Source organism: Microcebus murinus, chromosome 16, assembly GCF_040939455.1.
Source record: "Microcebus murinus isolate Inina chromosome 16, M.murinus_Inina_mat1.0, whole genome shotgun sequence".
Classification (NCBI taxonomy): domain Eukaryota; kingdom Metazoa; phylum Chordata; class Mammalia; order Primates; family Cheirogaleidae; genus Microcebus; species Microcebus murinus.
The window spans coordinates 68,220,174-68,235,912 of record NC_134119.1 but is presented as its reverse complement, the minus strand read 5'-3'; the positions used below and the strand labels follow the sequence as shown (position 1 = coordinate 68,235,912).

At 58.6% G+C, this 15,739-nt stretch overlaps 2 protein-coding genes across 8 annotated transcripts; both read left to right on the top strand.

Annotated features, from left to right (window-relative positions):
- The first annotated feature begins 57 nt into the window (after positions 1–57).
- On the top strand, positions 58–8,868 carry AKT1S1 (AKT1 substrate 1). 6 transcript variants are annotated; one of them, XM_012754329.3, is made up of 6 exons: positions 103–856; positions 1,231–1,353; positions 4,499–4,878; positions 5,790–5,867; positions 5,949–6,118; positions 7,477–8,868. In XM_012754329.3, the coding sequence occupies exons 1-6, from the start codon at positions 657–659 to the stop codon at positions 7,618–7,620; spliced, it is 1,095 nt and encodes a 364-aa protein (XP_012609783.2). In that variant the 5' UTR covers positions 103–656; the 3' UTR covers positions 7,621–8,868. The 6 variants fall into 6 exon arrangements, with proteins under 6 accessions (XP_012609787.1, XP_012609783.2, XP_075849344.1 ...); XM_075993230.1 differs by having other exon boundaries at positions 724–856; positions 1,231–1,378; positions 7,477–8,857; XM_012754333.3 differs by lacking the exon at positions 1,231–1,353 and having other exon boundaries at positions 58–192; positions 7,477–8,854.
- Positions 8,869–9,310: 442 nt separating this feature from the next.
- Positions 9,311–15,693, top strand: PNKP (polynucleotide kinase 3'-phosphatase). Of its 2 annotated transcripts, XM_075993237.1 has the most exons (18): positions 9,311–9,464; positions 9,724–9,887; positions 10,522–10,568; positions 11,022–11,321; positions 12,060–12,139; positions 12,228–12,285; positions 12,394–12,501; positions 12,748–12,819; positions 14,114–14,162; positions 14,245–14,312; positions 14,395–14,487; positions 14,567–14,663; positions 14,747–14,808; positions 14,985–15,094; positions 15,206–15,293; positions 15,381–15,442; positions 15,530–15,581; positions 15,618–15,693. In XM_075993237.1, the coding sequence occupies exons 2-18, from the start codon at positions 9,737–9,739 to the stop codon at positions 15,645–15,647; spliced, it is 1,527 nt and encodes a 508-aa protein (XP_075849352.1). In that variant the 5' UTR covers positions 9,311–9,464; positions 9,724–9,736; the 3' UTR covers positions 15,648–15,693. The 2 variants fall into 2 exon arrangements, with proteins under 2 accessions (XP_075849352.1, XP_012609780.2); XM_012754326.2 differs by having other exon boundaries at positions 15,530–15,693.
- The last annotated feature ends 46 nt before the right edge of the window (positions 15,694–15,739 follow it).

Sequence of the window (15,739 nt, the reverse complement as noted above, 5' to 3'; positions counted from 1 at the left end):
GCTCTAGCTCTCCTCGAAACGCCCATTTCCTTCTCCATATTGTATACTGGCATCGAAGCCAAGAAGGTGCCATTTTGCTCGAGGGCACGACCAAACCAGGTCGCCTTGAGGCCATGTTAATGCGGGGCAGTCCCATCTCTCTGAGAGGCGCAACAGCGAGGTGCTGGAAAAGAGGAACGGACAAAAGAAAAGGTGAGAGGAACCGTCCACCACAAGAGGCGCTGAGGGACTCGGGATAACGGGATGAAGCCGTCAGTGCCCCCGGAAACGAAGCAGTCCCAGACGAATTCCTGAGTCACCGTGGAGAAAAAGCGGACCGAACCGCCATTTTGAAGCTGGGCAAACCGAAGCCAGAATTCTGCCGTATTGGATCTTTGCCAGCCTTGGTGCTGAAGGAGGGAAGGTTGGAGGGAGGGAGAGCCCATGTACATTTTGGGCAGATGAAGCCAGGCTGGCTGCCATGTCGTTAACGGGAACAGATTTCCTCCAGTTCTGCAGAAGAAGTTGATTGTGAGTGAGGGACGTCAGGTCGCTCGCCCTAAGTTTATTATGGGCATGAGCGAGCACGTGCGGACGGCCATATTTCTTGGGGGCATATCGAAATGGTCTGGGCTTGTTTCTGCGCAAGCTGAAGCCTTTCTTTCACCATTTCTCTTATGGGCACCGTGTTGTCGCCGTTGCCCACTGGTTCGGATGAAGCCCCTGTGGCCGCCATTTTGACTTCGGGCGGCTCGGATAAGGGAGGCGGAGTGTGCAGAGTGGAGGAGGAGGGGCACTACGCGGACGTGACGCACGGCGCCGCCATGTCTTTTGAGGGCGGCGACGGCGCCTGGCCGGCCATGCTGGCTACGGGCACGTGAGTGGAGGCGGCGTTGTGAACCGCGGTGTGGGGAAGATTTGTCCATTCTGAGGCAGTGGGGCGCTGGGAGGGCAAGCGACTCATGGGAGGGGTATGGCCTACATAGAACAGAGGGCAGAGATCACCCAGCGACCCTTTGCCGAACGCTGGAAAGAGATCGCTTGTGAAAACTGTCGTGTCTGACCGGAGGCAAATCCTAGACAGCCTTCCCTTCCGGTGTCCAGTCCCAATGGGATCCTTACCTTGGCTGAGGATCGTATCCACGGGGTCGGGGGGTTGCTCGGAGGGCCTCGGGGCGCCCCTCACCCGTCCAAGGGCGGGACTTCCGGTCCCGGCCCCTGCCTGGGCGGGATTTCCTGTTTTCTTCCTAGAGAAGTGGGTCTTGCCTGGACCCCCGGGCGAGGTGGGGAGGTCTCCGAACGGCAGAGCAAGGCCCCAGACATTCACCCCACCCTTGGCTACGGTGTGCATGATCGGGTTCCTCACGTCTTCGGGTGAGGGGCATTTCCATTTTGACAGGTGGGGGGTTCACTAGTATTCCTCGTTCCTTGGGGGACTTTCCTCACCTCTTCCTGGAGCACTTTCCTCTCCACCTCCTCTCCTCCTTGCCTCTCTTCCCTCCTCACCTGATCCTAAGAGGCCAGTCACCTTCCCGCTCCCCCTTCTCTGCGGGCCAGGTCTCAGCTGCTTCTCATCTCTGCCTAATCTTGAACTCCATTGGGGCGGGGTTCTTTCTCTATCTCTCAGCTCCTTGGAGGAGACAGGACTTTCTCCAGAGTTGAGGGATAGGGACACTGCCCTGGTCTGGGCTTCGTGGGTAACAGACTCCAGAAAGCTCAGGCCTTGGCAGGGAGGTCTGTTTAAATGGCCCTCCTGCTTTTGCCCATGCCTCCTCTGTAGGTGGGGGAACCTCCACAACCCACTCACCCCCATTTCACTCTGTTCAACCCTGTGGTTATTCCAAGACACAGCACAGACAGGGAGTTTAACCCTGATGTCCTCTGCCAGGAAGCCTGCCTCCTTATTCTCTACATGTCATTAGGAGCTAGGAGTGCAAGGACATGAGAGCCCCAGGCCTAGCACTGCCAGTGTGATCTTGGGCTAGTCATTTCCCTGCTCTGAGCCTCCCTCTCCTCCATCAGATGGGAACAACATGAGGAGTGTGTTTGGGACACTGGACTCCTCCCAGTTCTGTGGGTCTGGGGGGCTAGGCAGATAGCAGGTTGTTTGTTTGTTTGTTTGTTTTTTGAGACAGAGTCTCACTCTGTTGCCCAGGCCAGAGTGAGTGCCGTGATGTCAGCCTAGCTCACAGCAACCTCAAACTCCTGGGCTCAAGCAATCCTGCTGCCTCAACCTCCCAAGTAGCTGGGACTACAGGCATGCGCTGCCATGCCCAGCTAATTTTTTCTATATATATTAGTTGGCCAATTAATTTCTTTCTATTTATAGTAGAGACAGAGTCTCGCTCTTGCTCAGGTTGGTTTTGAACTCCTGAGCTCAAACGAGCCTCCTGCCTCGGCCTCCCAGAGAGCTCCGAGCCGGAGATAGCAGTTTGAGCCCCACTTCTGCCCTGTCTAGCTGTGTGCCTTCTGGCCGGTATCTTAAGTTCTCTGAGCCTCACTTTCCTCAGCTGGATTAGAAGGTCGTAAATCTGCCTTTCTAAGGCAGGCAGAATGGCGGTTGGAATTAAGAACAGATGCCCCATCTCCCTGGACTGGAGTTGACAACGGTTAGATGGGGTGGTAACAGCTCCTCCTTTATAGGGTCGGTGAGAGGGTGGGATGAGAAGGTTGATCACACTCGGGTCCCTGCCTGCTGTGTATGAAGCGCTAAATAAATCCCTTCCGTCCAGGAGGGCTTTGTACTCCCTGAACGGGGTCATGAGCTCACAGCTCCCACCTTCACGGGTCAGATAAAAGGTGAGATGCTAGGTGTGAAGTTGCTGCACAGAGTGGGTGCTCAGCAAACACCAGCTTCTGTGATTATGAGTCACACAGGGCTGCAATTGGAATGCAAACTCCAGACTCCCTGCTCCCTTTCACTGCAGCCCTGGTGGGCTCTGCTTGAATCCCTCCAGTGACAGTGTGCTCACCACCTCCCCAAAGAGCCTCTTCAGCTACCCAACAGCTCTGGCTCAACCACTGTGGTTAACAGGGGAAGAAAGTGAGGCACAGAGAGGGCTGGTGAATGGTCCAAGGTCACACAGCAGACTTGAGACAGGGCAGGAACCCAGCCTCCTCACCCCTGGCTCTTCTTACCTGGTAAGGAGACACGTCCAGCAGATTGTCTGTCTGCTTGGGGCAGACCTGGCTTGGGGATGGAAGTCCCTGTTCTTGAGGAGTTCACTGTCTGATAGAAGAGGCAGGCAGCTGTCACAAGCTCAGGTGACATGAGCTATAATGGAGGGAGCCCAGGGCATTGTGGGGGCTAGTGAAGTCATCTCATCCATCTTGGGGATTAGGGAAGACTTGGAGAGGAGCTGCCAGAACAGTCTTGCAGGAAGTACAGAGTCTTTGCGGGTGGATTTCCACGTATAGGGACCACCTTGTCCGTAGGCCAGAGCACGTGTCCTCAAGCTACGGCCCGTGGGCCACATGTGGGTGTTTTTGCCCATTTGTTTTTTTACTTCAAAATAAGGTATGTGCAGTGTGCATAGGAATTTGTTCATAGTTTTTTTAAAACCATAGTCCGGTCCTCCAACGGTCTGAGGGACAGTGAACTGGCCCCCTGTTTAAAAAGTTTGAGGACCCCTGGCTCAGAGGCTCTGGAAGGCTAGAGAGACATGTAGCCTGTGAGGCCAAGGGCGGGCTGAGGAGCTGGGACCCTGTCCTGGGGGTTCAGGCGAGAGCCAGGGTCAGCTCCGGGTACAGAGGGACTCCTCCCCGCCTCCTGCCCGACAGACTGGAGGGAGGCGATGGTGCTGACAAATGCCATGCGAGCCCTGCGTGGAACTTTAAATTTTCTAGAAGCTATGTTAAAAGGGTAAAAAGAGGCCGGGCGCGGTGGCTCACGCCTGTAATCCTAGCTCTCTGGGAGGCCGAGCCGGGCGGATAGTTTGAGTTCAGGAGTTCGAAACCAACCTGAGCAAGAGCGAGACCCCGTCTCTACTATAAATAGAAAAATTAATTGGCCAACTAATATATATAGAAAAAATTAGCCGGGCATGGTGGCGCATGCCTGTAGTCCCAGCTACTCGGGAGGCTGAGGCAGGAGGATTGCTTGAGCCCAGGAGTTTGAGGTTGCTGTGAGCTAGGCTGATGCCACGGCACTCACTCTAGCCTGGGCAACAAAGCGAGACTCTGTCTCAAAAAAAAAAAAAAAAAAAAAAAAAAAAAAGGGTAAAAAGAAAACATATGAAACTCATTTTATTCGTATTTTATTTAGCCAGTTTATCTAAAGTGATACTTAAACATGGACTGAGCATGGGATTGTGACTGAGCTGGGGTGCTTTCTACTTTTGTACTCAGTCTTCCGAATCCACGTGTGGCTGGTGGCTCCTATGGGAGGGGGCAGGGGCTGGCCCGTTGTGGGGTGTGGAAAGGACAGGGTGGCTGGGAGAGGCGCGTGGACACGCGGGGCTGGGTAAGCCGGGTGCGGTCGGCCCGGCCTCAGCGCCCGCTGTCCTGCTCTGGCCCGCAGGGCGCGGATGGCGTCGGGGCGCCCCGAGGAGCTGTGGGAGGCCGTGGTGGGGGCCGCCGAGCGCTTCCGGGCCCGGACCGGCACGGAGCTGGTGCTGCTGACCGCCGCGCCGCCGCCCCGCCCGGGCCCCTGCGCCTATGCGGCCCACGGCCGGGGCGCCCTGGCGGAGGCCGCCCGCCGCTGCCTCCACGACATCGCCCTGGCCCACAGGGCCGCCGCCGCTGCCCGGCCCCCTGCGCCCCCGCCAGCACCACAGCCGCCCAGCCCTGCGCCCAGCCCGCCCCGGCCTGCCCTGGCCCGGGAGGACGACGAGGAGGACGAGGACGAGCAAACAGAGACCGAAACCTCCGGCGAGCGGCTGGGCGTCAGCGACAACGGAGGTAAGTGGGCCCCGGGAGGGGCTGGCGCCTGCCGCTGGGCAGTTGCGCGCACAGGCTTTCCTGGGGTGGGGCTTGCTTGTCTCCCAGCCCTGATGTGCCTTAGAAACTGCAGTCTCCAGAGCTTGGCAGCCAGAAGGGCTTGCCCATGAGTCACTAGGTGAGCCTACGCCAGTCATTTCCTGTCTCTGAGCCTTACCGGTTCCCTTACATTGGTGTCCTGGGGCCAGCTCTGCTCTGGGAGTGCTGGGCACCGAGACTCAAAGCAGACTCGGGCCATTTTCTCCAGAGGCTCTGAGTCTGGCAGAGGAATTGGAATTGTGACATAAAGCAGTGCCTTGTGGGGGCCATGGGGGTTGGGGGTACCTCCTAAGCAGGAGGTCAGATGCTTCCCAGAAGCTGGACTGTAACACTAGGGCTTTGAGGTGTGAGTAGGAGTTTGCAGGTGTCTCAAAAACCAGGAGTTGCTCATTTGTTATTACCAGTAGGTAGCCTCTCCACCCTTGTGGGAGAAAACCTGCATAGGGCGAAGGGCACAGACATCCTGGTGATGCCACTAAGTAGCTGTGGCACCTCGGGCAAGTGACTTAGCCTCTCCGGGTCTCCATTGTCAAATGGGGATCATAATCACTCCGTGTTAGTCTCAGCCTGTATTTGAGTCACATCGTTTCTAACAGATCTTAGAGAGGTTTCACGTTAACAGAGCCAGTTATTTGCACCTGAGGGTGTAACAGAATGCTAGAACCTGGACCCGTTTGTGCAGATGACCCGGCAGATAACTAGGGGAAGGGTGTTCGGGACAGAAGGTATAGTAATCACAGAAGCCACGGGGAGGCGATGGCAATGGCTCGGGTTGAGGACACACGGGGTGTGGCCGGGACCTGACTGGGCCGGGTCTCTGATGCCATCCACAGGGCTCTTTGTGATGGACGAGGATGCCACCCTCCAAGACCTGCCACCCTTCTGTGAGTCGGACCCTGAAAGCACAGATGGTGAGTGTCCCAGGCTGTCCCCACGCCTGGAGGGCTGGCAAGAGGGCAGGGGCAGAGGCTGAAGGCCACCGTCTCTCCCAGACGGCAGCCTGAGCGAGGAGACCCCCGCTGGCCCCCCAAGCTACTCGGTGCCCCCGGCCTCAGCCCTGCCCACGCAGCAGTACGCCAAGTCCCTGCCCGTGTCTGTGCCCGTCTGGGCCTTCAAGGAGAAGAGGACAGAGGCGCGCTCATCAGATGAGGAGAACGGGCAGGTGAGGGCAAATGGCCTGTTGGGGGGAGGGGGGGAGGGAGGGTGGCCGCGTGGGCTCAGAGCCACCATCCCCCGTGGATGCTGCTTTCCGCCCCCGGGCTGATGAGTCTTCCTCTCCGCCTCAAGAGGTGGGTGGCCGGGCCACAGCCCTGCACTTTAACTACTGCAGCCCATGTGTCCTGGTACCTTGTAGAGAAGCCTCGTCCCTCCAGGAGCAGCACCATTTATAGCACAGCTGCTCTGGGCAAGGCGCGGGTATTTTGGCATTCCCGCCAGATGGGGAGACTGAGGCTCAGAGGAGTCAGATCAGCCGCCCATGCCCACCCTGCTCCGCCCAGAATTTGTCCCACCCCCTTGTGCTCTGCCTTCCTTCACAGTGCTGGGCTGGCCTGGCCTGAGTGAGTCCTCACTTATCACTGAAACTCCCTAAAGCGATGGGGAAACCAAGGCACTGAGAGGACGTGGCTTGCCTAAGTCTGGGCCTATAAGGAGCAGAGCTGGAACTGGAACCCGGCTTTTGGGAGAGGAGGCCTGGGTTCCCGTACCCCCCTCAGGCCTCAGTGTCCTCATTTGCAAACCGGCAGTCACAAAGGTGACCCCGTCCCCATGCTGTAGGAGGGCCCAGAGAGGCATTGAAAGGTGGAGATGAAGAACAGGGCAGAGTCCATCAGCACAGTCCTTGCCTGCAACCCACGGAGACACATTAGGTGGATCTTAGGCCTCCTGAGTACTTGGGTTGGTCTACTCGGCGCAGATCCAGCTGCCGCTGATGGCCTCTCCTTTCTACTGGGGGGCAGGTCCAGCTCCGGGTGACAGGGGCTGTAATGGAGGTAGCACTAGGTGCTGCAGGACCCTCCCCAGTGGGGGCCAACATGGGGAGGGATCCTTTCTGTACAGCTGTGGCCACCTGTGGTTCACCTTTCTTGAATGGTAACAGCTGATTATCTCATCTCAGCCCTCACAGGGACACTGCTATCACCCCCATTTTTCAGAGGGAGAGACTGAGGCCTAGAGAGGCGAAAATTCTTGTTAACAGCTAGTCGGTGGCAGAGGTCTGATTGGAATATGTCTGAATCTCCAGCCCGAATCCTCAGACATGTGACCGGCTGGGTGCACACAGCCTTAACTGTCAGCTGACAGCGGGGCTTCCAGGGTGTGAAAAGTAATGGCCCAGGCCGAGAAGGGGCAGAGGAGAGGAGGGGCAGGAAGGCTTCTCGGAGGAGGCAGCGTCTGAGTCAGGGTGAAGGGCATTGCTGGCAGTGGGCATGGCAGGCACGAGTGGGAGGGCGGAAGCGTGCTGGGAGCCAGCCTGGAGCCGGGGGTGGTGTCGCTGACCCCTTCCCGTCGCTGTCCCCGCAGCCTTCCTCGCCCGACCTGGACCGCATCGCGGCCAGCATGCGCGCGCTGGTGCTGCGGGAGGCCGAGGACACCCAGGTCTTCGGTGACCTGCCTCGGCCACGACTCAACACTAGCGACTTCCAGAAGCTGAAGCGGAAATACTGAGGCCTGAGGCCGGGCAGGGAGCGTCCCGGCCCTGCGTCCGCCCCGCCCCACACTACACCCCCGCCCCGCCTCCGGGGCCAGCCAATCCGGTTCAGATCCGGGCCAGCCTCCCCACGTCTCCCTGGCCCTGGGATTGACCAGTCCCCGCCGCCCTTCGGGCCCACGACCTCCGGCGCCGAGGAGCGGGATCTGCCCAGTCTCCCAATTGGGTCTGTTGCCCTTTTCTCTGCCCAGCGACAGATTCTATTGAGAGATTGGCTCGCTTCCCGCATCGGGGCAGTCTAAGCCTAAATGGGTAAAATCCGTTGTTTTCTGCCTAGCAACAAGGGCTTTGCTCGCATGGCATTGGCTCCATCCCTGATAGAGCACAGCCAAGGCCCAGGATTGGGTAGTGGCGCTCCACGCCACCTAGTGACTGGGCAGCTCCTTAATTTGATTGGCTCGAATCCTGTAAAGGGCTTGACCAATTTCCCTAGTGTCACCGTCCGCCCTTCCCGAGTTCTCCCACCTGATTGGCTCCAGCCTCCTGGGGGCGTGGCCAAGCCCTCCTCTACCCAGAATTGGCCTGCGGCCTTCAATTTAGGTTCTTTACACTACTAGGGCTGGGGTCGTTTTTTGCCCAAGTCCTGACAACTTGTATCCTTGGCCTCCTTAGGGATGGCCCAATCCTGTCCCTGCGTCTGACACCTCCTGTCATTGGTTCCATCCCCCCGACAGCCTGCCAATTGAAGCCCGTCCCTGCATCCTGGACGGTACCAGCTCCCGCCCCTCTCACCCCAACCCCACAGGTGCCTTAAAGGGCCCTCGTCCACCCGAGGTGGGGGGCTGGGGGCCTCACTCTCCGGCCCTGGTGTGGGGGAGAGAGTGGGGGATGGGGGATCAGAAGTTGGGAGGGACGCTCTGAAATTAAAGAGTTTTACCTCTGACAAATGAGTGTGAAGAGTGTTACGTGTGTTCAACAAACATTTTCTGAAGCTGAATGAGCAGCATCTGGTTCTCAGAGTAGAGTTGGAATTACTGTCACCATTTTATAGGTAAGAAAACGAAGATTCATGGGGTAGCGGAGCATTCTACTCCTGTGTGACCATGGAACCCCAATCTTCAGGGGGATGAGTGTTGGAACCAGAATGGTCTTTAAGGAATCAGTCTCTGGAGCCCACATATTCCCCAGCAAAGCCAGGAACCGCCAGCCGGGAGTTTCCTGCCATAAGAAAACGACTCGAGGTTAGAGCGCAGGTAGAGCCTGGTCCGAAGTTAGAACCCGGTAAACACGGAATCTGCATCTCCCGTGTGATCACCACGGGAAGAGTGCTAACAAATAGACAAGACTTAAACAGTGCTTAGTACCACTCAAACACTTTTCTAAGCTGTTTGTATTAACTCCTTTAATCCTAGTAACACCAGAAAGTGGAAACGATTGTCCCCTTTACAGGCGGGAAAACTGCAGCATCGAGGGTAGATCAAAAGAACGAACTACCTAGGTCTAGGGGAGCTGTCAGGGGCGGGGGGCTTCGACTTACAATGATCATCACATGGGAAAGAAAGCTTAGAGGTCAAAGTGGAAAGAAAATCTGTGAACGGAGGGTCCGCTCCCCCTACTGGCCAGAGCGTCGCATTGCAGCAAGAGAGATGAAGGCCAGAGCTGCCGAGGGACCCTAAGGGGCAGAGGTCTGGGAGGGGGCGGGGCTTCCTCCGTGGGAGGAGCCACGGCCCCGCCCCCGTGGGGCGAGTCATTTCCGTCCGCCGAGGCACCGAGAGTGGCCCGGGAAGCTGCGGGCAGAGTGCCTCAGGTAGCAGCCGCGCCTGGGTCGGAAGTGGAGCCTGAGCCCGAGCGGCGGCCACCGGTGAGTGTGGGGGCGAGACGGCGGCAAGCGGGAGGCTCTTGGCCTCTGCCTTAGGGAAGTGGGGATCCCACCTAGCTGACTGATGGAGCCGGCGTCGTCGCCTGGGAAACGGCGCGAGCCCGAGCCCGGCGAGGGGGTGGGATTTCCGGAGCCTTTAGAGGCTGGAGGGAATTTCTGGTGGTAGTGGGAGGAGGCGGGATTTCCTGTAGCGAACTCGGGCGACTTGCGGCTGCAGCCCCTTTATCTGCTTCCTCCATAGGCCGGCACCCAGGATGGCAGAGGTGGAGGTCCAGGGCCGCCTGTGGCTGGAGAGCCCCCCTGGAGGGGCGCCCCCAATCTTCCTGCCCTCAGGCGGGCAAGCCCTAGTCCTGGGCCGGGGACCCCTGACCCAAGTTACGGACCGGAAGTGTTCCAGAAACCAAGGTGGGCGGGACGGAGCCTGCTTCCGCAGCGGGAACACTGGCAGTGGGAAAGGTGCACAGTTAATTCAGTGAGAGAGACAGTTGGCTACTAGGTGAAATTGCGTGTCTAGCCAGTCCTGAAGTTGGAAGGTGCTCTCTGGGGAGCACAGGAAGAGAAAGGTTGTGCTTGACTTTTGAACTAGGCAAGGCCCCTTGGGGGAGAGGGGATTGGAGCCAATCCCGGGAGAATGGTCACTGGGCAGAGAAAGATGCTCATAGGCCATCGTGTAGGCCTGAAACAGGCCACAACCCTTGCCAAAGAGACGATCCTATGGAAAAAAGTAAATGTCTCTAGGAAGGGGTGGACCGTAACAGACCAAGCCCAGGACCTGCATCTAGCCACACTTTTTGTCAAGGAGGAAGCCACTTCTGTAGAGAAAAGTATCTGCCCTGTCCCTAGGCAAGGACCAGTGTCAGGCAATCTTAGGGCCTCTATCTGGCTATTACATGTCAAGGAGCCAGTCCCATTTAGAAATAAACTGCTTCCTACTCCCTCCCAAATGGATGCTATAGCCTGAAGCTGGCGACACTCCCCATCAATGAGGGAATTAATCAGAAAAGTATGTAAATCCTGACTCTACCCCCTCCACCCTCAGTGGAGCTGGTCGCAGATCCAGAGACCCGGACAGTGGCAGTGAAACAGGTACCGGTGCCTCTGAAAGGGGAAGCAAGGCCTGGGGTGGGGTAAGGGGAAGCAAGGCCTGGGGTGGGGTCAGAGGAAGCAAGGCCTGGGGTGGGGTCAGAGGAACCAAGGCCTGGGGTGGGGTCAGAGGAACCAAGGCCTGGGGTGGGGTTCAGGGAGGAATCATAAGCTAGCGGGAACAGACCCATTGGAAAAATCTGATTGGCTGGGAGAGAAGGAGGTGTGGCCAGTAAAGCATTGCCTCATTTAGTGAGGTGTGGTCCATCCATTACCTTTCAAATTGGACAACACTGGAAACCTGTAATCTTCCCAAAGCCCTGATTGGTGATATGTAGTGAAGAGGTGGGGCTTAAGGGTAGATGCAGAAAGGGAAGTCCTTTCCCAGGGTATTTGATTGGAGGAGGTGTTCTCTGGGGGTGGAGCCAGTCAAAGCACCTCCCTTTTCCTCTGCAGCTGGGAGTTAACCCCTCAACTGCCGGGACTCAGGAGTTGAAGCCAGGGTTGGAGGGCACTCTAGGGGTTGGGGACACGTTATATTTGGTCAACGGCCTCCACCCACTGACCCTGTGCTGGGAAGAGACTCGCACACCAGGGTCCCAGCCAGATACTCCACCCGGCACCCCTCCGGTGGCCTCAGACGAGAAGGAGGAAGCTGAGCAGCAGAAAAAGCGGATGCGGAAGTCATCCCCCGGCTGGGAGAACTTGGAGAAGTTGTTAGTGTTCAAAACATCTGGGGTTAAGCCCCAGCGCAAGGTGAGGGCCAAGCTGACGGCTAAAGGAGCAGCAACATACTGGGGACTTAACCTCAAGTTTGCTGTGTGCTTGCATCTCTCAGCTTCTTTTAACCTCCATGTACTGTTCTGAGAAATGGGTCTGATGACAAAATTCCGGGGTCATTTTAAGCAATGGGAAAAATGATGTATGTCAGCTCCTGCCTGACCCACGTAACCACCCAGTAATCAGCGATGATCGTAACCATGTCAGCAAGAGTTATGACGAGTATCCTTTTAGGGCTAGAGAGACTTGCGTTCAAACGCTATTACCACCCCATTCTTGAGTCCCACTTCTCACTGCTACGATGGTGATTCCATGAAAAGCATGTGGCACAGTCCCTGATGTGCAGTTAGCACCGATCAAAGCTTTGCTCCTGTTTTTATTGTCATGGTTATTAACCCTGTATGGTGGAGGCGGCCAGGGAAGAAGCGTGGCTAAGATATTGACCCCCATTTTAAGGACTGGAGCACTGCAGCGGGAGCACAGGGGTACTGGGAGCCACTGAAGATCTCAGGCTCTGCACTTGGGGCATCATTGCCACATCCTTGCTGTGCCATGTCCTCACACAGACGTGCAGGTGCTCTGTGACTCCGTTTCCCTATGTCTAAGATGGGGGTAGTAATAGACCCTGCCTCACAGGGTTGCTGTGAGTCAGCCTGAGTGAGGAGGGTCAGAGGTGTCACAGTGCTGCTGTTCCTCTTTTCTTGATGACACCAGGTGGCCGGTTTTGATCTGGACGGGACCCTCATCACCACACTTTCTGGGAAGGTCTTTCCCACTGGCCCCAGTGACTGGAGGTGACAAGAGGCAAGAGGAGGGTGCGAGTGAGGCCTGGAGTCCACGTCCGGGCCCCAGGTGACCCCTACTGCTTCCTACCCACCCTAGGATCTTGTACCCAGAGATTCCGAGGAAGCTCCGGGAGCTGGAAGCTGAGGGCTACAAGGTATGTGCACGCAGCGTGTATATGCATGTGTGCGTGCGTGTGTGCACGTGGTGGCCAGACCAGGGCCCTGGTGAGGAGGGCTCCTGGTGACACCCATCTGCTCCCCAGCTGGTGATCTTCACCAACCAGATGGGCATTGGGCGTGGGAAGCTGCCAGCAGAGGAGTTCAAGGCCAAGGTGGAGGCTGTGGTGGAGAAGTTGGGGGTTCCCTTCCAGGTACGGCTGGAAGGGAGGCTGAGGGGCTCATACCCAGAGAGGGGTATGAGACCCCAGTTGAAGAAGAGGGGGGACAGGGACCCTGGGATGAGGGGTGGAGGCCTTGGGGGCTATACTGACAGAAGCCCAGCATAAGCCACCAGCTCTGGGTCACTGGCAGCTCCCCCTGCCTTGGTGAGGGTTGGGGTGGCATCCAGTGGGTGCTCCAGGGGGAGCTGAGGATGTGTGACCCCTCCCCATCCATAGGTGCTGGTGGCCACACACGCGGGCTTATACCGGAAGCCAATGACTGGCATGTGGGACCATCTGCAGGAGCAGGTGAGCTGCGCTGCCACTGGCCTCTTGCCCCGCCCCCCTCTTCCCTGCTCTGGCCTCTCCTCTGGGTCTCTGGTCCAGGCCTCTTACTCCTCCTCTCCTGTCCCTCCTTGGTCCCCACCTTCTGTTTTTACTTGTCACATCGTAGGCGTTGGTTTATGAGGATGGTGCTCTCAAACTCTGAAAATCAGAGTAGTGGAGAGCGAAATTGCTCGTTTGTTCATTCCTGTGTGTGCATTTGCTCTAAAGTTCAGCCCATTCTTGAGCTGAAGGCATTAGTGAACGAGAAAACGTGCCCGCAGCAGCAGTGAGGGCAGGTGTATAAGTGGGTAGACTGTATCTAAAATAGCAGGGGTCGGCCGGGCGCTGTGGCTCACGCCTGTAATCCTAGCTCTTGGGAGGCCGAGGCGGGCGGATTGCTCAAAGGTCAGGAGTTCAAAACCAGCCTGAGCAAGAGCGAGACCCCGTCTCTACTATAAATAGAAATTAATTGGCCAACTGATATATATATTTAAAAAAATTAGCCGGGCATGGTGGCGCATGCCTGTAGTCCCAGCTACTCGGGAGGCTGAGGCAGAAGGATCACTCGAGCCCAGGAGTTTGAGGTTGCTGTGAGCTAGGCTAACGCCACGGCACTCACTCTAGCCTGGGCAACAAAGCGAGACTCTGTCTCAAAAAAAAAAAAAATAAAATAAAATAAAATAAAATAAAATAAAATAGCAGGGTGAAGCAAGACAAAGCAAGGCATTGGTTTAGCTACAGTGCTCAAGGATGGCCTGAGGAGGTGACATTTGGGTAAAGGCATTAAAGCAGGGAGGGAAGGAGCCATGGATGACCAGGAGGAGAGGTGCAGACTGGATAATAGCCAGTGCAAAGGCCCTGAGGTAGGGCCAGGCCTGGTACTGTTACCTGCAGTGGGGCAGCCCACGCGGCTGGACCTGACTGAGCGAAGGGAAAGAGCAGAGCCTTTTGGGCCACAGGGAAGACCTTGGCTTACCTCGAGTTAGGTGGGAGCCAGGGGAGGGCTGCAGGAGAGGGGCTGTGAGCTGACATCGTGGGCACAGGGCACCCCCTGGTGGCCGCCTTGGGAAGTGACGGGAGCGGAGGCAGAGGCCAGAGACAGCAAGGTGACTCTAGGCAGAGGTGATGGTGGCGGCTCCAGGTGGAGGTGGTGAGAAGTGGTCGGAGGGTGGGGAGGTGAAAGGTCAGAGATCAGGCCCAGTGCAGGGCACACGGAGCAGCCCCAAGGAGCCCGCAGACAGCCGTGGGAAGGGTCCTCACTGCCTGTCCTTCCCAGGCCAACGAGGGCGTGCCCATCTCCATCGGGGACAGCGTCTTCGTGGGAGGTAAGGCCCGGGGCCCGCTGTGGCTGGGCGGGGACCCCTGTCCGGGGTTGCTGGTGCAGAGAGGGGGTGCCCTGTGTTCCAGACGCAGCCGGACGCCCAGCCAACTGGGCCCCCGGGCGGAAGAAGGACTTCTCTTGTGCAGACCGCCTGGTGAGGCCCCGCCCCCATCTGCCCCCTGTCCCGCCCCCTCAGGGGTCTGGCCCCACCCTCTGACCTCTGCCCTCACCCCCAGTTTGCCCTCAACCTTGGCCTGCCCTTCGCCACTCCGGAGGAGTTCTTTCTCAAGCGGCCGGTGGCCCGCTTCGAGCTCCCCGCCTTCGACCCGGTGAGGCCCGGCGCGGGAGGGCGTGGGAGGGCCGTGGGCCTGGGGCGAGGGTCTCACGCGTCTTGTCGGCCCCTCGCAGAGGACCATCTCCCACCCGGGGCCGCTCTGCCTCCCGGAGTCCAGCTCCCTCTTGAGCTCCAGCCCGGAGGTGGTTGTCGCCGTGGGATTCCCCGGGGGTGAGACGCCCTGCCCTCTTCCTCTGGATGCCCGAGCCCCCGCCAGCTGGTCCCAGGCCACCCACTGACACTTGCCCCCACAGCCGGGAAGTCCACCTTCCTCAAGGAGCATCTCGTGTCCGCGGGATACGTCCACGTGAACAGGGTATGACCAGTCTGCGGCTGCGCCACCCGCACTGTGTCCAGTCCCCAGCCTCGCTTTGGGGCCGCGTCCCTCCCGTCACTGCCCTGCTGTGTACCCCTGCTCCTCTGCCCCGTCTCAGGGTCTTCTCTCCCGCGTCTCCTGACCCGTTCGTGACCTGCTCTCCCCGTGTCCCCCAGGACACGCTGGGCTCCTGGCAGCGGTGTGTGACCACGTGTGAGACAGCTCTAAAGCAAAGGAAAAGGGTCGTGATCGACAACACCAACCCGGACGCCTCGAGCCGCGCCAGGTACCAGCGCCCCGGGGCGGGGTTGGGGACAGGCGGGGCGGGGTTGGAGACAGTCGTCGAGGGGGTGGGCCGGGGCCTGTGGACAGTGCCCCAGCTCCCTGGTCCCAACAGGTACATCCAGTGCGCCAGAAACGCGGGCGTCCCCTGCCGCTGTTTCCTCTTCACCGCCACGCTGGAGCAGGCGCGCCACAACAACCGGGTGAGCCGCTGCGCCCCGTGAGCCCCCCTGCTCCCGGAGCCCCCGCCCCGCCTGACCCCCGCCTGCCGCCCTCCCCAACCCCCGCAGTTCCGCGAGATGACCAGCTCTTCGCACGCGCCCGTGTCCGACGTGGTCATGTTCGGCTATAGGTACTGCCGCGGGCGGCTGGGCGCGGGGTGGCGCACTGGGCAGGCGGCAGCCTGGCCTCCTCTCACTGTCCCGTCATCCACTGCCAGGAAGCAGTTCGAGGCCCCGACGCTGGCCGAAGGCTTCTCGGAGATCCTGGAGATCCCATTCCAGCTGCGCCCGGAGCCGCAGCTGGAGCGTCTGTACCGCCAGTTCTCCGACGGCTGAGTCCCCACCCCCACTCCCGTCCCCAATAAATGCGGCTTTCCTTGAGCTTCGCCGGCGCTTCGCTGGAAGTGGGTCCTCACTGGGGGTGGCCA